The following is a 27,174-nucleotide window of genomic DNA, read 5'->3' as shown; positions in this document are numbered from 1 at the left end:
ATAAAACCAGACGATTTCAGGTTTGGCATGTTAATATGTTGTAGTAAAGTATGATTAAAAATGGGACAAAAGGCAAAATGTGTGCCCTATTTAGGGCAAAGATGCTTTTCCCATTGATTTCAGGAGTGTCAGAATTTATCTCGTGTGCTCTAGTACGTGATTGTGGTTAACATTTTTACCAATGTAGTTGGTTTTTCAAAGACATTCACATTTTGAAATACAATTTTGTATTTGTGTGTGTGCGCGCGTACGCAACACAGGAGGTGGTGCAGTGCTAATAGTTGTTCTTCAGCCTTAACTGGGATCTCCTGCAAGGGCCTGCTGAAATCAAAATGCTTGATTGACTCCGGCCTGAAGCTGCAAGAGGTTTCTGTCAGTGTGAGTTCCTGTGCTACCTTTCTCTTCACCCCGCTGCGTGTTCAGAAGCACGGTCTGTTTTCTTAACGGGAAAAGATGTGGAAAATGTGCTGCAGTTTGCTGAAAGGAATTTAAAAGGAAATATTCTTGTCTTGGCATGTAGCGCAGTTGTAAAAAAGAATCATTTTGATGACATCCATCTGTTGCAGATTAAAATAGGTTGGAATCGGTGGCTGTGAAGTGAGTTCGTGCAGTGTGATAAGCAGGGCAACCAAAATACATGCACTGGAATGGATCGGGTGACCAAAATAAATTGCTTTGTCGATCAGTGTTAATAAGCTGATACTGGGAGGCTTTCAGGGTACTCCCAGGATGCTAAAGAGAGGTTTCCCTTCTGGCAGGGAGGTGAAGTGGGATGAGGCACCTCTAACCACGTGCCCACCGAGCAGCCTTGCCCCCCTTCTCAAACCCACTCCTACAGTTTACCTATTTGAAGTATGAAAGCTATTACTGTCTCTGTGTGCGTTCCCTAATGCTAATTCTGTTCGAATACCACCTCTGTTGCACAACTTTTTGTTCTCCTGGAATCAGCAGTTGCATTAATAGCCAATTTACCTGCATGTGGGTTTGCACGTGGGTGAACACCGACGTGTGTGCTGAGTTCAGATAGCCTTCGTGGCATTGTGGTTGACAAAGGTGAGAGGGTGGAAACATTTCATGCTCCCTTGCTTAACGGGACATCCCAAAACTTAGCTCAAAAATGAAAACTTTTTTTTTTTTTTTTTTTTTTTTTTTTCCCCACCCATAATGCTGAAGGGACTTTGAGTGTGGATTTACGAGTGCAGGCAGTTTATGAGCAAGCATGTTTGCCACATTATCCTGGATTTGGATATTCAGGCTTGAGTACTTCATCCGCTTTGTTCCATGGTTAGCTACAGTTGCACTCCTGCTCAGTTTTATGTTTGTTTTTTTTTTTTTTTTTTTAATTATGTATTTTTTTTACCCATTTATCATGTCCCAGTTTGCGTCACAGCTGATAAAGTCTATTCACTGGATTTTTTTTGCTCTTGGATATTTTCTCCAGTACGTGCCACTGTGCTAAGCCAGTGAATTTGCGTGAACAAGCATTGTAGTGATAAAACTTCATATGCCAAGTACAAATCCAAAGCCAACGTATGTTTTGTTAAGTATCTTAACCAATAACAACAGGGTAATTCTTTTCCTTAGTTTTGAGCGCATATGCAGAAAACTATGCCTAGGAAGTTTGATACATATTTTTTTTTTCTTATTGTTTAATATGATTTACTGTGATTTCTGTCTTGTCATTGCTTCTTCCTCAATTTTGAACTTCAGCAATTATTGCACTTTTTTGCTCACTTTGGCAGGTTGGCAGTTCTTTTGTGCCAGTATCGCCCTGTTTAGATGTATCCGTATGTTAATACAGATGCAATATAAAGTCTTCACAATATTTATTAACCTGCAACATAAAATGTGGAAACCTTTCACTGTGATGAAACTGTGGTCTCTTTTAAACAGGAGCTAACTAGAGTTGTTTGTCTTCTTGTGTTTTTACAGTCTGACAGCAATGCAAGCTTTCTCCGAGCTGCCAGAGCTGGCAATCTGGACAAAGTAGTGGAATACCTGAAAAGTGGAATAGACATTAATACATGTAATCAGGTAAGATATTTGAAGGACACAACTTCACAAGAGTGAAGTGCAGGACCCACAGTGCCAAACCTATTTTTTTTCAGGCAAGATAGATGTTTTGATTTATCTCAAGCTATGTTTTTAGGCTTGCTCTTCAGTGGGATTTTCCTACAGAAAGCAGTCAGTGCTTATAGAATTGTGCTGCTTTTGTAAAGTTTTGCATAGACCTTTTTGGGCTCCTCTTTCTCACTAGTATCCTGCAGGTTTGGATATATACGTTAGTGGAGTACCTGTAATCAAAATTTAAGGTATGTTTTGGTAGTCTGACACAAATGGACCTAATGTTGTGAAGTTCCATTTCTAACTGCAACAGTGAGCACTATATATATTCCTCAAAATACTCAAGTTATGCAAAAATGTTTTATTCTAGTTAAGGAAGTTGCTATGTAGTATTCTTCAGATACTGGTAAGTACAATGAAAGTAAGCCTGGATATCAAGTTGAAGGTTGTCAGTATTTTTGGCTGGTTGGGTAAATGTTCTGGGGCATCTGTGTTTTGCAAAATCCACCTTGCTCCTGGTCCCCTTGGTTTTGTATTGCTGTGACTGTGCTAAGACTGAACACTGTCTGAACAGCAGGTTTGGAAAGCTGAGGCCCACTCGTCGTACAACTTTTTTTTCTCTATACTGATAGCCTCATTCTTTTGTTTGTAGAATTGGGACTCTGCTGACATTCACTTTTTTTTTTCTTTTTTTTTCTTTTCTCCACTGTTAGATAACACTTTTTGTTTAGTGTGTCCATTTTAATTGTAATGAAACATAGGTCCCCAGGTAATGGGCATTGCCCCGTATTAATGAAAGATACTATTTTCTCCAAAGAATCCCTAATATTGAATCCCTAATATTGGTTGGGAATCAATAGGTATTGCAGCATGTATGCTACCATCCTCTGCTCATCTGTCAGATAGCTGTGATTAATAAATTCTGCAGCATGCCAGCTGTCAGGTTTATGGTTTTGTTTTGTTTTAAGCTATTTTGAATACTTCTTCTCTAGCATCTGTGTAGCTGTAGGGGATAATTTAAAAGAAATTTGTTGCAAACATTTGTCTGAACGACAGTGTGGACTGGCATTGTTTGCAGAGCCAAGGAGGAAGTTGAAAATTGTGTAGTGGTATCCTAATGCTTATGTGTGAAGGCACTGCCTGAAAGTTTTAAAGGAAGGTGTGCTTGAAGGAATAATAAAAGTGGAGCTGATTGAGACTAACAATATCTTCTCAGGCAATAATTTGCGAAGATGAATGTGTTAGTGTGTGACTAGATTTCTAAATTGAATTGCAAAAACATTTTTCAGTCACCTAAAGAAGTTTCTGGTAAAGATTTTCACATTTGTTGTATTATTATGTTTAAGCACGGGGGAATTTTTAGAGTCTGGGGTTTCTGTCATACCTAAAACAAGAGTTATCTTCCAGGACATGCTCTCAATGATATGATAATAATGGCAATACCTTAACAAAGAAATTATAGGTTTAAATTTGTAACAAACTTAGAATTTTGGCTTCTCCAAAATAAATTATTCTGACACTATTTGCAATATGTTGATACCTTTTTCCAAAATATAGAAGCAGTCTGTGTTTTCAGTTTTATACTTAGTTTTTCAGGGCTTGTTATTGCTTGGATTGTTCATTAAATGAATATGAATGCTGGGGAATGGGCTAGGAATTGAATAATTCATACCAAGGACAGCAGATGTTAGCAAAATAAATTATTAAATTTGCACAATATCTGTGAATTTTGTTAATGTATTTTTATTCAGAACATTCAGTTAATGTTTCAGTAAACAAGTTTAGAACCTCATTATTTACGTGTACACAAACTCTTAATTATTTTTTTTTTCAAAATTTTTTTTTCTATTTTATGGTGAAAAAAAGTACCAACTAAGCATCACTTAATAACCTAAAGACAGAAACATGATGGAAAGTATGTGTTTTACTGAAGAAAAGAAAGGTGATTCCATTGTTGTTCAGCTCTAATGAGGACTTCCTTTGTCTGTTGGCTATTTAATGCTGAAATTCTATCTTGGCCTTCATAAAAGTTTAGAAGGATTTTTTTGCAACTGCATATTTAGTGCATGACCTCAGATATTTTCAGTGGGTTCTAAAACACGTCTTCATTTTCAAGTTCAAGGGAAGCAGCAGGAGGTTTAGTATTCCTCAGTGCCAGCCTTCTCCCCTAAGAACATTTGCTGGAACTGTAGAGGTAATTGTTTCACCAAGAGCAAGATAAAATCCAATTCAAAACCTGCACTCCTATGGTAGAAATGGCACAAGACAGCCTGGGCATTATAGAAACATTGAATGCTAGTTTATCACATTGAAAGCAGTATGGTCAGCCCATGGATTTTCCTTAGCCTTTAATCACGCTGTCCCACGTGAAGCACCTGATCCCCAGTGACCTGGGGTGCGGAAGTGTGAGGCTTCCCCTGCTATTTTTGTGAGATCTCAGCCTGCAAGTAAACGGTCAGTGGGTAGTATTTTTAGCTGACCAGCTAACTTGTGTCCAAGCAGATTAACATCTTGAAGCTCAGTTGCAGAATCTCTAGTCAACTGATAATTAGCATTGCAATCCTGATTACCCTCAGATGGTTAGAATAGCCATGATTTTTATTCTTTTTTCAAAAAACAGTTTTGGAAAACTGTAAACTCAAATATGCTTTTAACACTATTTAGATATGTTTTTATTGCCACTCAATGTTCTCTATAAAGTAAATTGTTTTAGATATGGCCATAAAAAGGTACTTACATTTTGTGCTTAAAGTGCTGCCTCTCACTTCAGAGAAATTACTAGTACTGTAAAAACACACTATTAGGGTTCCACCATTGATATGACTGCAACGTGATAGAACATTTTAGATTGGGTCTTTGGTAACTCTATTCTATAAATCCAATTACTTTTGCTTCATAGCCCAGGGATCTAAGTTTGCAATGAGTGACTAGTACTATCAAATTTAAGAGCATGGTAACTGTGACTTAAAATAAGTATGCAAGTAAGTGTCTGCAGCAGGCCTGCAAAATGTCTTGACATTCGAGTGAAGTCAATGGCATTTCTCTGAATGGGGATTTGAGAGCTCAAGCTTTATGGTGAATGCATTTCTCATAACTAAAAACCAGATTTGATCAAAATGACAACAAAGTGGACAATGCCTAGAAATTTGGGAAGTAAAATTGCTTCTAAATATTGTTTTTAGATAACATGAAAATGAGTAAATCATTCAGTAGAAATTTCATATTAGCTCTACTTTGTAACTCATGCCTCATGAGATGGACTAAAATTTCAGTGCCCCAGGTGAATAGAAACTTCAGCGAATGTTTGTGTTCATAGCCTACAGCATCAGGTTGGACGTGTTGACAGCACAATTTATTCTGTTTTACTGCAACAGTGAAGAGCTGTAGAGAAGAAGCATTCACCTGGTAAAAAGCATTTATTCAGGGAAAGCTGGGGAGCAAAGGAAAAGACTGAACATGCTGCTGCATTATGTTATGTTCCAATTTGAAATATGTCCCAACACTGAGTTACTGAAGCACCCGGTGGTTCTCCAGTACCACCCATGCAAACCTCGGTCCCAAAGGCCTTGTCCCAGGTTGTCCACCATGTAGTGCACAGCTTCCTCATGGCACCATGCTAAAGGACACAAACAAGAAATGCAACTCTTCTTTAATATGGTACACAATTTGTGTTGTTTCAGGAAGTCTCACCCAGAAAAAAATAGCACAAACCATGTCTTTGGGACTTGGTGCTCCACGCGGGCCCAGGAGAAGGCCTAGGGGCAGGTGGGGCCTGGTGCGGGGTGCCCAGCCTGCTCTAGGGAGACCTTGTGCTGACAGGAATCTGGGGCAAGGGGATACCTTTTTAAAGTTTTTTTGTATTCTCAACTTCTTTAGATCCTTAATTCTCTAGTAAATTACCTACACATTCATTTTAAAACTACATTTAAATCCTAATTAGTTTAATTTAAGAATGCAGCTTGCCGCTAGCCTGAAGAAGGCTGTTTTCCTGCACTGGAGCTTTATGCTATCCAAAACTTTATGCATACCACCAAGAAATCCTCAGTAAAATTCCTTGCCCCTTTCTGATACATGCTGACATTCAGACTTAGAAAAAGTATGCATTTAAAAAAATATTCTGTTGGAGAATGTCAGATAATGCTGGCAATGATGGTGAAATGTCAAAACTAACTCAAAAAGCCCACAGTGGTGGACACTGTTCATTTCTGGAAAAGAGTAGATGGAAGAATAAGAAATGAAATGATCTAAAATATTTCGAGATATTGTCTTCCTTGCTGAAGGAAGCTGAAAGCTGCAGATTATTACAGCAGGCATATGTCAAATGGAAGTTAGGACATAAAAGTGAGAGAGGTACTGTTTGCTGTCTGTGTCAAAAAATTTAATGATGAACAGGAGAAGAACCGGGGCTTTATATGTGCTCCTTATTGAAAACATATAGAGACAATCTTTTCTTGCTATCTAGAAGAAAGTTTCATTAAAGGACATCCTGTCAAGAAAATGCTTGCTGTATTACCGGGCACAGAAGTTGGTGAACTTCAAGGTATGCAGTTAGGAGGGATCAAATCTAGACCTGGGTTCTTTTGCTCTTCTCTCAGAAGTACTTCTCAAAAATATTTTTGAATACATCCAATAAATTTTAAGTCTTAGCAATAAGCAGCAATATTAGCAAAAAGACCCACCCTTAGGACAGAGAATATTTAACATGATAATCACTTGGAAACATCAAAAGTTTTTTAGTTTTTTCTAGTGTTCATTTTCTCTTGATTGCTTAGAGCAGAGCATGACCAGGGTTGCTATAGATTCATCTTCTTTGAAAAGTAGCTCCCTTCTGAAACTGGGTAACAAAGTTCCTCTTTTGTAAGGGCATGTTAACACTATTGTGCAAAGCAGTGGCTTCTTATACATTGACACTTATAGGTGAAATCAGAGCCAGATAAATGCAAACACAATATGTAAATGCAGAAGAATAGATGCTGCATAATTTCTTATAAAGAATTATATGTGATAAGATAGAATTAATATCTGAAAAGATAAAACATCCCTGGATGACAGATGATGATACCACTGCTAACTTTTAGAATCTGTGGTTTTGCTTTACGGTTAAGATCAAATCTGGTTTTATACCTGCGTTTATCAGGGTAGGGGAAAAAAAAAGTTGACTGTTGTGCAAAAAAAAAAAGTAAAATTTTATATTATTCAATAATTAATATTACCTGACATTTGGGTTGACTCAGGAATTTTCTACACTATATGAAGTCTTGAGCTTTTGACAAGTAGTACAAAATGGAAAATATTTAAATAATCCCTTCAGACCTATAAATAAAATTGTTTGGAATGCCTGAGGCCTGGTAAGCTAGGAAAAGCTTTCCTCTGTGTACTGGATAATCTGTTTCCCTGAGGACACTGATTATTCTCAGGGGCTTCCCAAGCACAAAGAATGAACTGTGATGGGCCTCCTACATCGTCAGGGCTAGAGAGTATGATTTCTTAGCCTTTGCCATGCATTGAGCTCATACAGCCATTTTAGCTTCCTGCAAACTCCAGCTCTAGAAATTACAAGAAATTGCTCACAAAGCTGTCTGAATTGGGTTCACTTAGCTTTCAATAACTAAGACCGCCACCTTCCATTAAATCAGTAAGCATCACTGGTGTGTTTTAAGTTTTATTAGGACTGGAAGCATACTTTTCTTCTAGAGGGTAGGGAATAAGGCATGGCAGCTGCTGCTGAAGCCTCAGTTATTCCTCCTCCTTCAAGGGGTTTCAGTGGGGTGTCTCCAGGTTGTGTCCCAGCAGTCTAATGGGAAAACCTAACACACTCTGCAAAACATAGGAAATGTAATTTATTTTAAAAGAGTTGGGTATCTGCATAGTTTTTAAAACATGAAGCCTATATGCATTTTTTTTCTCAGTATAACGCTATTTTTAAACTAGATGCCAATTCAGTAAACAATAAGTAATGTTAAGAATAAGCTTTCCTGGACAGAGGTAGCACAAGAAAATGCTTTCTTTGGTTTTAGCAGTTGTTTATCAGATCCTAAATTTTCACAGAGCTATCTTTATAAATGATAAAAATATTTCCCCAGTTTAATTGCTTCCAAAATCTGGTGGAATTTAATGTTTCTGAGTATACTAAATGCAGGGATTAGTTGTTACATAATTATGTTTTGTTGAATGCTACCTTCAGCTCATGTCAAGTTAGATTATTATGGAATTTTCCCTTTAATCTGAATTCAAGCACAATTATCTGTTCTGGAAATCATAAATCATTGATATTTCTTTATTTCTGGAGAGATTTAGAAATGTCCGTGGGCAAAATTACCTGCCTTTAAATAGTCCCTTTAAAAAAAAATCTAATAATTAGTATTTTATAGGTTGAAAAACTGATAAGCATTAGAAATATGATTCCTTTAAGGCTATTTTCTCTATTTTATGAACCTAGGTATTTTAAGACATGGCTGTTATTTCTCGTTAATATAGCAAGAAGAACCAACTTGCTTCTGAAGTGTGTGAATCAACACTCATAATGTTGGCTAGGAAAATGAACTATACTTTTATAGTACGCATTTATAAAGCCCTTTTACTTTGGCAGCTCCAAGCTCCAGCAGAAATTAGACCCACAAGTCTAAGGGTTCATCGGCAGTCTGCTGTGTTTTGAAAGAGAATTGTTAGTCCAAAATGCAACTTACAGTAATGTTTCCCTGCCTTGTCCTTGAGGTTTGTCAGTTTTCACAGTATTAAAAATTAGTTTCATGAAAGGAAAAATGCGTGATGGACTTTTGACATTTGTTTCGATTAGGTCTTCTGTACTGACAAGGAGTGAATGCCAAGTCTGATACCCAGAAGAGAAGAGGGCTCAAACGTTAGGTATTCTGGAGGGGTCTCCAGCTCCAAGGCTTTAAAAACTTAGATCTGTTTGACTTTTGCTCTCATTTTGATGGTTTCTTCATAGTTTGGTTGGTGTTTTTATTGCTTGAGTCTCAGGAAGACAGAGCACCAGCTATTAATTACTCCCTCATTTAGCAGCGAACACTCCTAGTAGTGCTAACTATAGACTGAAGGAGCACTCCAGTCATAATGAGGTCGACACTATCACTTGTTGATAACTCAGTAGGTTAATTCATTTTCATTAATTCATAGGCTACAAAGCAACATAAAGGGGGAATTTTCATAATCTGATTTTTTTTTTTTCTTTCGCCACCCTCTGTTTTATTTCTTTGTGATATTTTGGGAAAAAAAGTTCAAAAGACTTTTTGAGTGGAGAAATCCATGTGCAGTTCTCCAGTGTGCCCTCTCCCAAACCCTTCTAGAAAAGAGCCTGACCACATCCACTTTTGAGTTGCCTGAGAGATTTATTCAAAGGAGACTATTTGCAGCAACCTTAGGCCAATATCTTAGATGGAGAAAAGTGTTTGACTGTGATGACAAAGATTGTGATGCTGTCTTTTAGTCTAAGGCTCTACTGGTGAGCTCAGATGCCCTCTTAACTCTGTAAGAAGTTGTTGAAACATGTGCAGAAGTTAGCACAACCATGCAGAGCTTTTTATTTAAAAAAAAAAAAATATTAAAAAATACTTTTTAACTTCGATTGTGTTTGTAAATTATGGTTTGCTATTGGCCTGTTAGCAGATGTTTAAGCCAGTGAACACAACATCAGTGGCAGCAACTCGATGGAAGTGCATTGTATTTCATGCTTCAAGAGAATGTCAAAATATTCAAAAGTCAGATTTAAATTTTTCAATTTTATTGACTTTCATGATGCTTTTTCTGTAAGTTTCATAAATGTCATTCTGACTTTGTGTTGCAAAGGCAGGAGTGATTAGAAACTCTGACACCTGCAGCACCTTCTGCATAGTGTCACATCCCAACTTCCTTCAAAGTCACTGCGAATTACACGGGGTCAGACTTGTAGTGTAAAGTAGAGGGTTACGTTTGTTAATATACATTCTTGCTTCCTGCTGTTGTGAAGCATGTAACAGCAAGATACAGGAGAAGCAGAAGCAATTCTTCTGGTACCAGTGCTGATTTTAAATGTTCCTTCAACTGTAGATTGCTGTGGTGCTCTGCCAAGAAGTCACCTTTCTGCAGGGTCAGTTTGCTTTGGGTTAGACAGGAATAGTACAAGCTATTAGTGCTGCTGGATGCAACAGCAATCCGAGCGCTGTGCCAGGAGCAGTAATTGCACCAGGCAGTGGCCTGAAGAGCATCCATTCAGCGAGGGGCTGGTCCTGCTGCAGCTCACTTCAAAGGCAAAAGTACCATGGACTTCCTCAGGTGATCTTCAGATGACAGCAGTGATACCTGGTGCCAGTCGTCCAGAAAAGAAAGCAAGTGAAATTCAGATGGATTAGAAAAGTTTGGCAATTTTCCCTGGACTTAACAGGACATTTGGAGGCTTTTCTGGTGAAAATGTGTAGGGTAACACTAGAAGTGCTGTGAGCAGTAGTGGTACGCGTGCATGCTCGTAGCACTCCGTGGGATGCAGAATGCCAAAACCTCTAGCTCGGTGGCAGAGGAGAAAAAGGACTGAGGGAATCAGGCTCTGCAGGGAAGCACTTGAACAGCCAAGCTGGTGAGGTTGAGTATTATGTTCTTTTATGGGAGTCAGAATTACAAATGAGCCTCTGGAAAGAAAAGGTAGTTATGGTATATGTCTGCTCTGCTGGGAGGAGCAGCCCAAATGCGGTATGGTTGTGCTTAGCAGACGACTAACTTCATCTCTCCCCCACCCACAACGTTTTGGTAGGCACAGGAGAGAAAAGGGAAGTGTCAGAAACCTTTGTTTTTCTGCAGTACAAGAATGTGGCTGACAGGAACGGAGGAGTTGCATTGATTAAATCTGAGCTTCCATCATCATAAGTAGCAGGGATCAGCCTTGTGGGCCGGGACATAATTACAGCATTGGTGCTGATTACGGAGGAACAAAGCTTGCTTTAAGGCTTCAGTCGTGCGGGCCCTTAACATTCAAAGTGCAATGCTTGCTTCTGCTGCTGCTTGGTTTAAGTAATTACAGAATCTGAATGCGTACCGTAGGAACTGTTTGTGCTGGAGTTTGTTTCTGTAGTCTTTTTACTAGACCTCACTGTATTCATGTTGCTTATGTTTTAATAAATACGATAAATAAGTAATATTGCAAAGAAACTTAATCTGTTCAGCAGCATTAGCTTTCAGTTACTTAATGTGGTGGCATTAGCTATCTCTCTCCGGTACAAATAACAATATTTTAAGGGTTTGCTTCTAATTTAGCACCAGGACGAGCTTTCCTTTCTCCACAGTCTGTTGGTGTGAGTGCAAGGCAGCAGCTCGTGCTGAACTTCCTGCAGCCAGAGGCGTGTGAGTGCACATAGCTTGTGTAGGCCATGCAGTGTTTCGGTTTCTGTGCTGTCATTTGTGGAGTTCAGTCTGCCTGCACGGAGTGAAAAAAGGCTGATACAGACCTCAGAAATACATCAGCTGTGTCCAACTGGATGGAGTCAAAGTTGCTGTTCATACTCGCATAGAAAGTGTTGAGGACTAATTTACTAGATGAGAACAGGTCTTTGTTTTCAAGCAATGAGAAGGGCACTGTGTGTTTCCTCACCAAATACTACTTCAAAACTTACAACTGTTGTAGGTAGTAGTTGTGGTTATTTTATACTCAGCTGAGATTAAAAACAAGGAAGATCAGAGCTGCCTGAAATGTTTGCAGCTTGCAAAAAATAAATCACTGACATGTACAGTCCTAGTCATCCTGATGGTTATGGTCAACCTCACCACATAAATTTTGACTTAAATTATATTCCTGATCCCAGACATGGCCCTGTTGCCAGCCTTGGACTCTGCAGTGCTGTGGTAGGGTTGTTCCTGTGGAGTAAGAAGGATCTGGTTACTGCTGCTTCACCCGCATAATGGGATTTGAAACCACATTTCCCAGTAACATTTCCGAGCTACCAGGCTGCATGAGGGTATTCTTTGCCTTTTGGCAGCTTGTGAATGTAGCTTTCCTTCAGTTCCTTGGCTTTCCTCACAGCTGCACTTCTGAATTTGACCACAAAATCTGTTGGTGTTGCATGAATGTAGAATTAAATGGATTTACTTCAGAAACGCATCTGGACTGGAGTGTCGGCAGCCATTGGACCCACTCCCATTAAATGCCTCCTGTGAAGTGCTAAGTGCTTTAAAATCCCACCAGGAATTACGAGCTCAAGCTGCCTCTGAGGATGGGCAAATAAAAGAGTAGAAAGCTGCTTGTTGGTTTCATAATTTAAGTGACTACCAACTACTGCGAGACAAGTGATAAAAGCTACAGAGCGCTCAACGTGCTGCGAGTTACGCAGATACCTGAGTGCCGCTTGTGATGCTTGCAATGTGGAAAACAGCAGAGGGCTTGAGGGCAACGGCAGTGTCTGGTGCTGTCACCTGCCTGATGTACTGTGAGAAATAACACAGGATTGTGAAAAATAGGCTGGCTGTTCTGTTACAATAGACTGCCATTTTATATTTCCCGTGGGTGGAATAGGGATAATAGGAAGAGGAAGATACAGTTTCCGTAGCTGGAATTTATAGGAGATAAAGTATCCTATTTAATATGAGAGGGATTTAAGTGTTAATTTTATTAGATTTTTTTTCCCCCTGAAAATCCTAGTGCTCCTTTCAATCATTTTCTTGTTCTTTTTGAATGAGGTTACAAATCCACCAAGTTTAGTGAAGACCTGCTCATCAGAAACCAGCAGATGTACCAAGTCAAAGACCGGTACACCTTGCAAGTCACATATAATCCTGTTTTGATCTACTTGTGAGAGTGGTCTTCTGACTGATACCAGTTATTCCAGAGAAAAAGGGGGGAGAGTCCAGGGTTCAGGACAGCTACCTCAGCCTGGAAGTATCGTAATTCAATAGACACATCCTGTGTAAATTTGTCTAAGTCTAGTGATTTCTCACTGATGGTAATGCCTCAGTAGGGACAGATCAAATTACAGTAAGTATAAGCTAGATGTGCACTCAAATTTGGAAATAATGGGCTCCCAAGGTGTAGTGGTCCAGGGAAATGTGGAACTATAAGGGAGGAAGGAATCTCTTAGGAGAATTTGCTGGCTGAAAACATGGTTTGTTTTGATGTCTGTTGCTATGAGAAGCTTTGTCACACAGCGCCTTGGCTTAACTGGCCAAGTCCAAAATATCTGACTTATGTAGACAGTCAGCTAGCAGATGTAACAGTATTCCAGCTACTAATCTTCGTCTTATACCAGGGTAAGGTAGGAACGTGTATCTTCAGAACTGATATTTGTAACTGATATGGCCCTTGTGCTTACAGAATGGACTCAATGCTCTGCACCTGGCAGCTAAAGAAGGCCATGTGGGACTGGTACAAGAATTATTGGAAAGAGGGTCGGCTGTGGATTCTGCCACTAAGGTAATTGACACATGTCTGTACGTTTATTTACAAAACGAGTAACTCAGATACAAGGGAGAAATTTAGAAAAAGTTATTAAAGTACAAAATAAGATGATGGTATAAATACTTCATTGATATTTACAGTGCTGTTTCCATTATGGTCTGTATCAATGTTATTGGCTGATGCTCGTCAGTTCCAATTGAAAAGGGGAAGATTACTTACACAATCTGTTTTCAGGGGAAGAATTTAAAAAAAAAAAAAAAAAAAAAAGAAGTGATGCCAAATTTATTATTTCCAATGACAATTGAGTGAATATAGCTTAAAACAGTAGATTTTTTCAAATCTGTGAAAATTGATAAATGAATATATCTTATCCAGACAGAGATATATGCCCAGTCTTTGCATTAAGTTACTGCCACTGTGTCCCTGTGGGATTCTTTTTTCATGATTGCTGATGTACAGGATCTCCATCAAGGTTGGCACTTGGTCATCAGCTCAAAGTGCTTCTTGCTGAACTTCTCATTTCTGTCACTGAAAGAAAAACAGAAGTTCCCTCCTTCCTTCAAAAACATCTTTAAGTCACCCCTCAGTGAAGCTGCTGATAGAACTGCCAGCTTCCAGATGGGACTTTGGGGTTTTGCTTTTCTTTTATGAGCCTTAGGCACCTGGTCTTGATTGTTTAATAAAGTAATTTAAAAAGCTGGGGATGGGAGATTGGCCTGGAAAAAATACAAGACTCGTACAGAAGCAGCTGTCTACCATGCTGCTGCTGTTTTCGAGAGATGTTTTTTATTATGCACTTCGTCTCAACTTGAAGTGAACAACTTTCAAGAATACACATTTTAATTTTATGCAGATTAGAGAACGGGGAAAAACAAAAGGGTTATCTTCCACTTCTAAAAGATTGGTTTCTGTCACTTAAGTTATATCCTCCTTTTGGGCCTTGTACTAGGAAATCGCATTTTACACGTGATTCACTGCTTGAACTTTAGGATTCCTAGACTCCTTTCAGCTGCATTCTACGGGGCATGATCTCTAGAACTGAATTAAAAAAACCTGTTAGCCCGTATTATACCTTATCTAGAAGTTTGTTCCAAACCCAAATCAAATTCTGTAATTTCACTCAAAAGTTATGTTGGGATGTAAGTGTTGAACAACCACCAAAGAAATCTTCATGGTTGCTGCTACCAGTTCTATCCCTTTGATGGTTATGGAATATCATGAAAATGTAAGGTAAAACTGTACTTAAAAATTTAAGGCCTGCATGCTGGATATTATGAAAGAACCGCTGGTTAAAATGATTCCTAAAGAAGGTAATGTCTTTTGCTTTTTCCCTCTTTATAACAGAAAGGGAATACAGCCCTACACATTGCATCCTTAGCAGGACAAACTGAAGTTGTCAAAGTTCTGGTTAAGGAAGGAGCCAATATTAATGCACAGTCTCAGGTATGATGCTGTTTTCCTTTGTCTTCTAAAAGTTATTTGGTGAAATGTAATGAAGTAGATCCGAGGTGCTAGGCGGTGATTCCAAACTCTTTTGATGCCACACCTGACCCGGTGTTCACTGCTCAGTAAGTAAAATAAAAGTAAATAACAAAATGAAGGTATGTGCTCACTGTGTGATATATAAACTCACATTTTTGTTGATTGAAATCTCTTAACAATACATTGTTTGTTTCAGAAATCCTGCAAAGTGTAGACATATTACATCATATGTTTTCCTTATATTTGGTGTGCCATAGTGAGGAACATAAATTCTCAGACTTGATTTATAAAATTGTTTTACATGGTTATTTGTGGGCTAGACATTTGCAGATAACTTACTCAGGCTTCTGAACTCATTCTTTCTGGGATCAGATAGAATCTATTTCAAAAGTTTGAAATGTACATTTGAATTTGGGAAATCCACCTTGTCCTGGTGGGCAAACCAACCAAAAGATCCCTGTTATTTCCACTGACATGAAGCCTGTCTATTCTTCCAAAACGTACCAGAGAAGGTGGTGATGTTGCCGAGACTGACTGATGGCCAGTTCTCTCTCCAGTTTGGGCAAGGCTGTAGCGGCAGCTGCCTCCCTGCTGTGATTTCAGAGCTGTAAACAACATGTGCGCGATTTGCGGTGAACAGCACACTGCAGAGTAGCTAGATGATGGTTTGTTTTCTGAGCTAACTGTTCCCATATCCTCAGCCCTCAGACAGACACACTATTATCACTACGGAGCAGTTGGCCAAGTTATCCTTATGCATATTTAAGATGCACGCTGTTTCCTCTGTTGAGGATTAGGAACAATTTATCAATAAATTGTTTGGTTAATGTTTGTAAATTCTTCTTTCTTAACTATGGCAACTGTCTGTAGCTATAGAGAACAGGATGTATGGTACAGATGAGGACTATATGATATAGAAACTGCCATCTTTATCCCAGCAACATCTTTCTAACTCATCTTGTCTGCTTGTGACATTCCCAGAAATAAATCATTGAGCTAACAGTGTTCCAGTTGAGTTCAAGTGCGTCATTCAATGATTGCAAATACCATTTTTGCAGTAATGGTGTAAGCTATGACAAGGAGGAAAACAAGTCACGCTTCAGGGGTAGATTAATTTCAAATTGAATTTTCCTAGCACTTACTGTCTATAGGCAAAATAATGACCCTTAGCTTAATCTTTCTGAGATACATGAGCAGAACAGGAGAGCGATGTGATTAAATGCTGTAGCTTGAAACTACCTTGGTTGAAAAGAAATTGAGGAGGCTGGGCCTGTGTGAGACGCTTTTCTCAGTCCTGTTCTGTAGAGCATTCTCTTATCAATAGGAACACAGCCAGGTTTGTGAAAGGATTTGATTTGTCAGAGTCCATCCTAAGTCTGACCACCTTCACATCTTGCTGGCCCAGACCTGCGAACCTGCTTTTTTCTTTTTTCTGTTTTCTGTTTGATGTCATCATAAGATGGATGGTAAAAAGTAAATGGAGGCCAAGAGATGAACCAATAGCACTATAAAACAAACAGGTCTGTCTGTACTTTCTTTATATTTTATAACGATAGAAAGAAATTGAAAAGATCTCTAAGATGCCTCCAGTCCAAGATTCTTTGACTTCTTATTCTTAATTTTGCTTTTTGCCCCAAAACTGCTGTTAAAGAGCTCTCTCGGGACAACTGTTGGTCAATTACTGTCCATCCTCTACTTACATTAAAGATAAGGAATGCTGTAATTCCATTGCTAAAAAAATTATGAATCTACTTTCTTAATGAACTTATTGAATGATTTCTGCATTAATTTTCTATCCTTCTCATTGTATAAGAAGATTAACCGATATATTTAATATTAGGATTTTGAGCATAGTGAGAGAAGTAATGGTAAAAATGATACTTTCATGAAGCATCACCCCTCATAAACACTTTTCTTTATGCTTGAAAAAGAAATAAAATTTCCTAGATGTGAAAAACACATTCTGACAGAATTGGAAATTAATTTCACAGATATTATTCTATATGCTATTCTAGTTTTTAAACACATTTATTGTTAGCAGTGAATGATCTGTGTAATGTGTGCAGACCTGTTAACAGGCATTTGCTACTTCAGTTACCATCCAAGCGGGATCGATTCAACAGATAACAACAGACATTTAGAAGATGGCAGTCGGCAACCTGGCATAAACACTTGTTTCCTGCCTACTGAAATCTGTATCTATCTGTCAGGAGTTAGTTTTCAGAATAATGGGGGAGGAATGCAATATTAGGAAGATACTCCCCAAAGCGTTTGCAAGTGGAGACATTTTTAGATGTAAAAGAATGCACTCCTAAGGAAAACCCCAAAAGGCAAATGTAGACTTGGCATTAATGAACAAAGATGAAGTGAAGGACTTTGATTAGTGTTTATAAAATGATTATAATTTGTAAATAAAGAGTCATAGCATTTAAAGTGAGTCATTCAGCTTTACGTAACATGTTTTTTTTTGCCCACCACAGTAAATCTGAGTCCTGGTAGAGCTTTACCATCTCTGGTAGTTGCACACAGAGAAAGAGGTGAATGACCTACCTAGATCTGTCTTCTTGGTAAATGTTGGATGGATGCACTTGGGTAATATCTCTTGATGGTATTCAGCATTTTGAGTAGTATTTGTGTGTCTGTCCTTTCACGCGTGTGTTCCTAGGTAGCTAAAAACTGCAATACGAATGAAAAGATGTTGCCTATAGGATGGGTGGAAAGGATGCCTGTTTTTATTCAGGGCTCTGAGGAGACTTTTAGGAATTTGGTTCTGATACTGATTTGCCAGAGACTTCCTGTGGAAGATTAGATTTAAAAGTTATTTCTCTGTCTTTATGCTCTATGAGGATAATGAATGCTGCCTTTCTACTCAAGATTGGATTTACATGCTCAAGAATCACATTCATCATAGGCAATAAATACGTTTAAAAAAAAAAAAAAGAAAAACAGACTTCAGTGTTAATGAAGAATGGATGTTTGATTTATGATGAGAGTCAAGAGTATGTAACTACAGCTGGTTGAAAAAGATAAACATGCAGTTATACAGAAAAAGGAGAAGAGAATGCCTGAAGAGAATGTGAATATTCAAATACCATTTTTATTTTTTGTCAAGCAATATGGCATTGATAAAAAGAATAAGAGATAAAATTAATCTTACCAGGCTTAATACAGAAATTCTGAAATGAGCAAAAATACAAGTTAAAGGCAAAAATTAATTAAAAAAAAAAAAAAGAGAAATTATGACTGAAATGCTCAGTTTCTCTTTCCTAGATTTTATCTCAATTCCATTTTTAAAAATAGATGCTATATTGTCACTCAAATCTTTTAGGAACAGTTGTTGGTATTGAGGGTGTATTACATCCTCTCCTTAGTATCTCTGTTATTTCACACTTTATTTTTTTTAGACCCCTGCTAAATGCCATTTGGTAGTAGTGATTTAATGCCGGTGAAGATACTCAGATTGCTTCATAACTTCCTCTTTAAGGAACTTGGTATCTGTCAAGGTCATTCCCATTTCCAGGGATGAGAATTTGCCATAGTGATAAAATTTATTCTCTGATTATAAACTGATGGATAAGTGAGCATTCTAAACACTAGTTTCTTTAGCTTGCCGTTTTCTTTTTCTTTTTGCAGTTAAATTACATAAAAACACTGGCCTTTATCAAAACTTACCACAAGTGACATCTGAAACGCCACACTGATTTCCCTGTTCCTTGCAACAAAGAAATAACAGAATTATCTCAGAAAAGGCTATTAAAAACATTGCAACCACTGAGATTACAAACCCCATCTGTGCTATTTGAGGCTGTTAAACATTCAGGACTTCGATTTTATGGATTTTGTTTTTTGTTATATTACTTTGCTTTGCCCTTCAGTTTTCTGTTGGCCTTCAGAGCTGTTATTTTGTTCCTCTTCCTATCTTTTTAGAAATCTGTTCCTTTTGAGCTAATACGTCATCACCACCTATTTTTAGAAAAGTAATTTCTATTTTGATACAAAGCCTAATTGCACAGTGATTACTAATTGAATGACTCCACTTTCACCTGTGTGCATATCATTTGAGAGCTGACATCTTCCCTGAGTATGTTTCAGACAAATGCTGAAACGAGGGCAAACCCAGAAATGGCTGAAGAAGTGTAGAAGTTACTGGTCCTTCTCAGCAGACCTCTACATAGAACTTGACCAGTGCACAATTGTTTGGCTCAGTTAGTTGCCTTTTGCTACAAATATTTCTTGAAAAAATATCTTTAATGAATATCTGTAAGACATCCACTTGGTTGACTCTGCTCATGGTTCAGTGAGCAGATCTAGATATGCTTCATCAAGTCAGAAATCAGTCTCTGCAATTTCTCTTTTTGATTTGACCATGAGTTTTGGCCGTGTAGAGATCTGACCACACACATTCTCTGTTGTCCAGCCCAGTGGTCTCCTCCTTTCACAGCCAGATAATTTCTTTACCCCAAACAACCTGTTAGCAGTTCTGCCTGTGCATTACAACAGCAATCCCTCTCCATAATTCCCCTCTCAGTGAACGTCTACTTTTGCAACATAATATGAATTCTTATGTCAGTTCTTGGTCTTTTTTTCCAGGTGGAAGAAGTGTCACCAAATTTAGTCAGTCCAACCCTTCCGTTTGATGAATTAGTATTTCTTTGTTAGTTTCTCTTAAAGCCAAACTGTCTCATCTGATTTACGTATAGGCATCAGAGATTCCTGAGAACTGGAATATCAGTCTCCCAAGAGTGATGACGTCCCTACTGCAATAATCTTAATAACCAAGTCTACCTCTAGGCTTGTTCCCTGCAGCAGTAATGCTGAGCTATTCTGACCACACATATCGTGTGGAATGGATCTATCCCAACCTTCTCTGTTACAGGCAAGGTCAAAAAGGTTAGTCTAATACAAGAGTCGCACCTCATAATATGGAGTGATTGAACAAATGTCAAGTGATTGAGGTACAAAGAGCTGAAAAGTAAAAGGCAACAAAAGGAAATAGGATTCACTCCTGTTCAGTAACTGTAAGGGAGCTATCATATCCTGCAGTCATCTAAGAAACACTTCCCATCGATTTTAAAACTTCTGCACTTGACCTTAGAAGAAAGTGTGTTCCCCATTAGCTGCTAAGGGTGTGCTTGGACCACTGCTTCATTTAGGGGCCCTGGCAAAAGGAGGAGCCTACCTTTTAATCATCAGATTATTTAAAGTGACCCAGATACAGAAGGCAAGGATTAGATAAATCAGTCCTCCCCCAAGCTGATCTTGTTATTTAAAAGCCCTCTGGTTTCCTTTCCTCTATATCCTTCTCTAAGCTCGTTGCAAACACATTAGCCAAGAAATATTTTGTGCTTAAATTTGTCCCCATTACCATTGCCAGTTCCCTGTTTCAAAACACAGGAGATGACCGCTGGAGTATTCTTATCCAGACTATTTGTCGGATTAAAGCAATCCATAGAATAGCACAGAATTTCCACCCTTAATATGCTTTCCCAAAAATGAGCGATAAGAGAGCTCGTTGAATGTCCATATTCAGTGTCACCAGTGAAGGCAGGATTTAGATGATTGTCAGAGAAGTGATCTGCTTGTCTCTATCGGGATGCCCCAGGATTTGCTTTACCAGGGATTGCTCTCCCTCTAGTTCGTAAAGATAATCTTACCACCAGAATGGACTGTATTTTGCAGAGTATTTGGTAACCTATTATGACAAAAAATGTTAATCCCACCAACAGGGCATTCTGTTTTCTATTGGTATACTCTGAGAGACAGATTCTTAGCTGGTGTATATCAAGGGGAGTACTTTAGTTGCAGTTCATCATTACTAATGTAATAAAGGATCAGGTCCATTATGTCTTCCCTGGAAAAAATAATAAGAACTGCCTTCTGGAGGATTATAAGGATTTTGAGAGACGTAAACAAAAGCAATACGTTAAGAACAATGAAGGAACAGATACAGTTATTCATCCTCCCCTAAGCTAGTCCAGCTTTCAGCTGCCTGTCTCTTCCAGTGATCATCACTTACTGACAACCAACAGTTATTCTTTTCGTGAGGTATGATTTCAGGCAGCCAGTGAGGTGTATTTGAGCAGTATGCCTGTGGTTGCGAGACAGCAGTGGTGCTTACAGATTTGCAGGGAATTACAGGATAACAGAGAGTAGACATAAGATAATGATTGTTGGTATCAGAGTATTAATATGGGACTTTGTCATTTCCCTAATAATTCATATTGTTAAAGGAAAAACAAGCCTAGGAGGGTGCCCAGTTTATGATGTTGCCCAGAGCAGAAGGAGCGTGGTGATCTAGAAATACAGGGCTGGTTGGCTTTCGATAGCTGCTCCGAGGACCAGGAGCTCTTGAAGAACAAGGAGGGTACTGAGCCAGTTTGATATGCATCTGTGGGATCCCAGTTTCAGCCCCAAAACAACTGAACTTGTCAGGGTGAGGTTTACAGCTTAAAATAGGCCAAGGGCGATCCCCAACTATTACAGAGAGGTTTAGTAGAGATCTTAGAAGAATCTCAGAACCGCACCTGAGACTTTGTCTCCAAATTCACTGAATTGATCGAATAATTATCAGGCGTACAATAACACAGTATTTAGTCTTTGGTTGAATGAATGCCTATAAAGCAATACTAATATACATGGGATCATAGATTAAAGTAGGGTGGAAGTCACTTTGGAGACCTTCTGGTCCAACCCTTCCCCTGCCGACCTGGGCCGAAAGCGTGGCCAGCTTTGAAATTACACCCAAGGATGAGGTTAGCTGGTTTGTTTAGAACTGTGCCCTGTCCATTTTTTGGTATCTACAGGGACAGGTTCCTCACCCTCTCTGCACAACCTGTTCCAGCGTTTGACCACCCACCCTGTGAGGAATTGTTTCTTTTTATCTGTTTGATTTTTTTCTTGCTTCATCTTGGATCTTTTGCCTCTCATCCTTTCACAAAACCCCAGTTCTCTCAGTGTCCTTTCATGTCTCAGGCTTCAACCCCTTTTACCTACCTCAGTGGCCCCCCATTGTATTTGTTCCAATTTGTCCATCTTTTCCTTGTTCTGGAAAGCCCCCAAATGGACATAGTTACCCAGATGCAGTTTTACAAATGCTTGATAAAGGAGAGTACGTTCTCCCCTCAACCAGCTGCTATAGACTGACGGCCTGTTCAGTATTAGTGAGAGGATTTAATATTTATAAGGTCAATATAAGGCAGTCCAGGCCCTTATCATAAAATGATAAGGGCCCCCTGTATCATAAGATGATGCTCTTTATCTTTGTATTGTAGCTGGAGTGGTGGTGTTTTTGAGGCAACTTCTTCTAGAAGAGGCAGGAAAATTAATCTCTCCTATTCTACTTACCTGTGTCGGGGTCCTTCTCAGGAGGAACGCCATAAGGGGGTGATGTGACATCAACATTTTTGCTATATCATAATGCAGATTTCATCTCTTTTATCTTCAACCTGCATGAATAGGAATCACAGCATCAGACTTTACTTGAATTACATTTTCAAGATTTTTTAAATAGACATAAGAAATAGCAATGTAATATAAAGTAAATAATATAAGTAAATAATATAAATAAGTAAAAATGCACATTCTCATGTAATAATGTCCTCCTTCTAGAAGTCACAATCTGCATTGTGAGAATAGCAAATGGAGATTCTTGTACATCTATATGCACATTACAGATGTGCAGTTTGACGAGTTTCGTATTTGTGGAATAAGTGCTGTTGTCCACTACTGTCACTACAGCTAACTAGATGAATAGCCTGCCATGTAAAAAGCTAGCTTGTCTCTAGAAGACAAACAAACAAACAAACAAATTAAGACAAAACATGTTTTACTTAAATATCATAATTTCTACCCTGTACTTTGATAGTCTTTAACTAGTAGATTCCATTGATCAAAAGGGAGATGGTATAAGATCTTGTAATGCAAGTTTCTCAGCCAGCACAGTCTGAAAACAAACTGAAAAGGTTTACAACATCTCTTAATCTATTTTGGTAATTTGCAATCTATTTGGTTTAAGCTCCATAAAAGAAACTAGTATTGGTGGTGCAGGTCAGAACTTAAGATTTTCACTTAAACAAATAGTGTTTTTTTTTTTTTCAACAAATGATACGATGGAGAGGTGTCCTGTAAGATTTGTTCTTCAAATACATGAACCTTAGGAGCCTGTATAAACGAGCCCATTAGCTGGAAAGGTAAGGGTTTACCAGACCGACGTGCCACATTTCACCCAACTGTAATGACGCAATCTGAGACAATAAAGAACAGGAACTGGCTTTGTTATCCCCTTATATTTGTGAGAGTGTTAGATATAACTGAGTCAAAATCCATTAAGTACAAACATTTTATTTATGATTTTAGTGCAATATTGTCATCCTTTCAGCCCATAACCATATACATAATATATGTCTGCATATGTATGTTTCCAGAATTGCTTTCACTTTACCACAGATAGAAGGCAAACCCCAAATGCTGTTTTGGACGACTGCCCAGAATTCAAATACAAGACTTCGCCCTAGCTAAGCTGGTCCCTAACCCATGCCCAGTACCAAGGTTATGTTTCCTGGTGCATGACTAATCTGTTTTCTTCCCATTATTCCCCATCAGCCCAATTCCTATTACAGGCTTTCTCTTCGTAAAAATGACACTTTCAAGGCACAGAACATCTTGATTTCTGCCGGGCTGTGTTTCAGACTGTTGTTACTTTCCTGTTCCTGCTGGGAAAATCGTGATATTTGAAGCCCTAAAATAGAATGCTTGTGCTCTTTAAGTTTGTCACATAAGCTAGGAAGTGGCTTACAGTAAAATGTACTTCCCAGGAGAGGGGTTCTTGTAACTGCACAGCAACAGGTGGAAGATGCATTAGTATTGCCTGAAGCTGCACTGCAGCTGGGGGTCTGCATGATCTCTCACAAACCAACTTGGTGAGCACCATAAACCCAGACCTTTTTTATTCGTGGGCTTTATAGTTATCTCATTGCTGTAGGCATAGAGTGGAAAACACTATTTATATTACTAGAGAATGTGAGACAGCTGAAGAGGTGCTATTTTTTTCTATGTATCCTTCTGTGTCACTGCAGATCCTTTTATTTATTTAATTAGTACAAATCAGTTTTATGGTCTGTCATGTCAAGCAGATAGATGCTCTATCATTATTTCTTTTGTTTAACTGCTTGGCCCCAGAATGCAGAATCACCAGCCTCTCTAAGTCCAGCAATTCCAGCCTTTCTCCTAAGTGCTTTTCTCAGCTTGAAGTTTTACAGTGTGTGAGACCCTAGTGGCCCCCGAATCTGCTGTGTGTATTGAATGCAAGGGTTGTTACCAAAAAGATGAGCTAACACTTGTTAGGGAGTTAGTCTACAGAAGGTCAGAATCCAGTGGCCTCCCGTGCCCTTACAGATGTGCCACTTTACACTGAATAGTTCTGTGACTGCAAATGCTTACGTCTAATCTGTGCATCACCCTGCTTACTAGCACTTACCAGCTTTGTTAATGAAGGAAAAGATACCCCTAGGAACTGAATATATACTAATGTGCTGTATCCTGCTCATTTTGAAACACTGACTCTGTCCGAAAACATAAGGTCCTTTCATCAATAACATACCCACAGCATTTAATTTAGCTAGTTGCTGATGTATCCAAAAGATGCTTTTATTGGCTGTCTCTCTTGTAAGGTGGATTCAGGACAAAATAAAAATTCCCTCCATGAAGTAGATACCAGTCACAGCAGTGCAGTCAGAAGGTACAGGAGGACAAGAGGTGCACAGAGCACATTTGCCTCATGAATCTCTCAGGTTTGAACCAGATGTGAAGCTGAAGCAAATTACTTCTCCCAGGACAAGGAAGGAACCTTGAATTGAATTATGCTTCTCAAAGGCATAATCTATTTTCTCACCAGTAGTGCTTCAGTGCTTCTCCGTGGGCTGGGAGTAGAATCAAACTCAATGCTAGGAGACTTGAGGAGAACAAACAGACAAATATCAAACCGTCATCTGAGTCATGCAACGGGACATTTTACACAAACAGATCTTATGATAAAGTATTTAGAAGTAAAAGCAAGCAATGCTTAGGTAGTACGAGTCACACATCAGTATCATTGATCTGAAGGCTTGGTAGGTGCTACAGATTTACTGGAGAAAAAAAGTGATGTAGTTTTCTAAGAGTTTTAGATATTTTCAACTTGAGAAAGCCTGCTGAAATATCTCAGTCTAAGTGTAATTGCGTACTATGAGAAAATCATTCTGAAAGTTTTTCATGCATATATCATTGTACCGTTAATATTTAGTTACTGCCATATCACACTTCTGGGTTCTGATGTAAGCTAACAAAAAAAAAACAACACAGACTTTTAAAAATTAAAGTAGTTACCTTGATCTATCCTTAATTCACCCTTTTAGGCAGAGAATCTCTCCTGCTAAGGTAAAATCCTCTTATGGAGTGTATATTTTTAGAGTGGCTGGAAATAATGCTCTGGCCATAATGCACAACTAAGTTCTCACAATTCCAATATTGTTGATTCTTTCATGAAGGTTTTTGCTACCAATTTCTTGGTATTATTCAAGGTTTGCATACCAAATTCAGCTTGCAGTGTTGCATTTATTTTTAACTCACATGTTTTGTGGATTAAAATAATTAATTGCTTGAATTGTTAGAGGATTTTTCACTGACTCACAGAATGGCTGAGGTTGGAAGAGGATTCACGTGGTCTAGACCACCGGCTCAGGCAGGGCTATGTAGAGTAGGCTATCCAGGACCATGCCCAGGAGGCTTTTAGAAAAAAAAAAAAAGTTTCCTGATGGTCAGAGAGGACCTCCTGTGTTCCAGTTTGTGCTCATTGCCTCATCTTTTTCTTGTTTCTTGTCCTTTCCAATGCATATCATTGTCCTACTTGAGAAGGGAGAACAGCCTTTGCTGGAGTGGTTATTTCCTCTCCCGTGGATATTATTGGAGACCGAGAGAAAGAGAAGCAGCTAGTGAAGGTAGAGTTACCTTCTTCTAACTGCTAAGGTGGGATGCAGATGTCACTTGTTTAGTCTACTATCTGTGGAAGAATGAGGAAACAAGGGGGATGAGTTGTATGCCACTGAATAAAGATGAATAAAGGCAAGGTCTTGCCATTTTTATTTAAGCTATTAAGCAATATTCTGAAGAGTAGAAAAATCCTGTAAGTTACTGAAATTTAAAGACTCAAGCAATGATCATGGTCTTACTGCGTAAAATGCTATGACCATTAATCAGAACATTTCATTATCTGGGTGTGCTGTTTCATGAGTAATCTAAGCTTGTCTCACCCTTGTCTCATTCTTATCTCATCCTTTGTGCCACTATCTGTTTCTTTGTGGGACTGGCTGAGTGGAAAGAGAAGGAGGCACAGGAAGAAAGGTAGAATGAATTGCACAAAGGCTTTTCTCGGGTTAGTTCAAGTGCCAGGCCCTATGAAGGAAAGTCTAGAGTAACCCAGAGGAAACCGAGCTTTTATATGTGCAGTCTGTTGTGCACAGGATCTTTTCTCAATGTTGCTTGAGAAGTACACTTGCAGAATTGTAGTAAAGGTTACAAGAAAATGCCTAACTACTTTGGTTTTAAACTGTGACCTTGATTTCCATTTCATTGATGTGAAGCAAAATTGGGGGAAATAAGATAATGAAGACCTCAACCAAAAGCCCATGTGGCAGGATGGAGAGGCAGAGGAGGCAGCTGGTCTGGGTGGGGCAATCTGCTGTGTTGGCCCTCTGCTTAGTAATTACATCTTGAAGAGTAAGTAGGAATGAGCATTTCACTGTGTGTAAAGAATTGCGTTAGATGTCAGCTGTCTTGTCTTCCTCAGTAACCTCGGTGATCTTCTAATACAGTTCTTGGAGGCTTTTGAGGTAAAATAGGTATGTTCATTTGGGCTTATATTACCTATTACATCACAAGACATGTTGCTAACTCATATCATCTTAAAAAAGGCAAACTAAGGGAAGAAAATTTATTTTCTTTATTTTCCTCATTAGCATGCATATAGGTATATATGGAGATATATATATACATATGCCATATGACATGTATATTACATAGACACTAAAGGCTACATATTCAGGGACAAGCATGGGTAGGGCAGTCATTCAAAAGGACTGGCTACTAAACACAATTTGGAAGATGTGTACTCCTGATCATTTGGTACTGCCCACAAAGGATGAGATTCCTTGAAAGCCTGCCCTAAAATACAGCTAAGCCAGGCTATGGCTCTGTTTGTGTGATTTTCTAAATGCTCTAAT

General features: G+C 38.7%; 1 protein-coding gene across 24 annotated transcripts in view; it reads left to right on the top strand.

The window, feature by feature from the left end:
- ANK2 (ankyrin 2) overlaps positions 1 to 27,174 on the top strand; it is a 336,396-nt gene that overhangs the window by 189,350 nt on the left and 119,872 nt on the right. For all 24 annotated transcript variants that reach the window (XM_082759087.1, XM_082759101.1, XM_082759095.1 and 21 more), the window contains 3 exons: positions 1,933 to 2,034; positions 13,355 to 13,453; positions 14,783 to 14,881. In XM_082759087.1, coding sequence (XP_082615213.1) covers positions 1,933 to 2,034; positions 13,355 to 13,453; positions 14,783 to 14,881 — 300 coding nt within the window. The remainder of the gene's footprint in view (positions 1 to 1,932; positions 2,035 to 13,354; positions 13,454 to 14,782; positions 14,882 to 27,174) is intronic.

This window comes from Aythya marila (genome assembly GCF_965140915.1).
Source record: "Aythya marila genome assembly, chromosome: 4".
In the NCBI taxonomy this organism is placed as follows: Eukaryota; Metazoa; Chordata; class Aves; order Anseriformes; family Anatidae; genus Aythya; species Aythya marila.
This window is presented reverse-complemented; position numbering and strand designations above follow the sequence as displayed.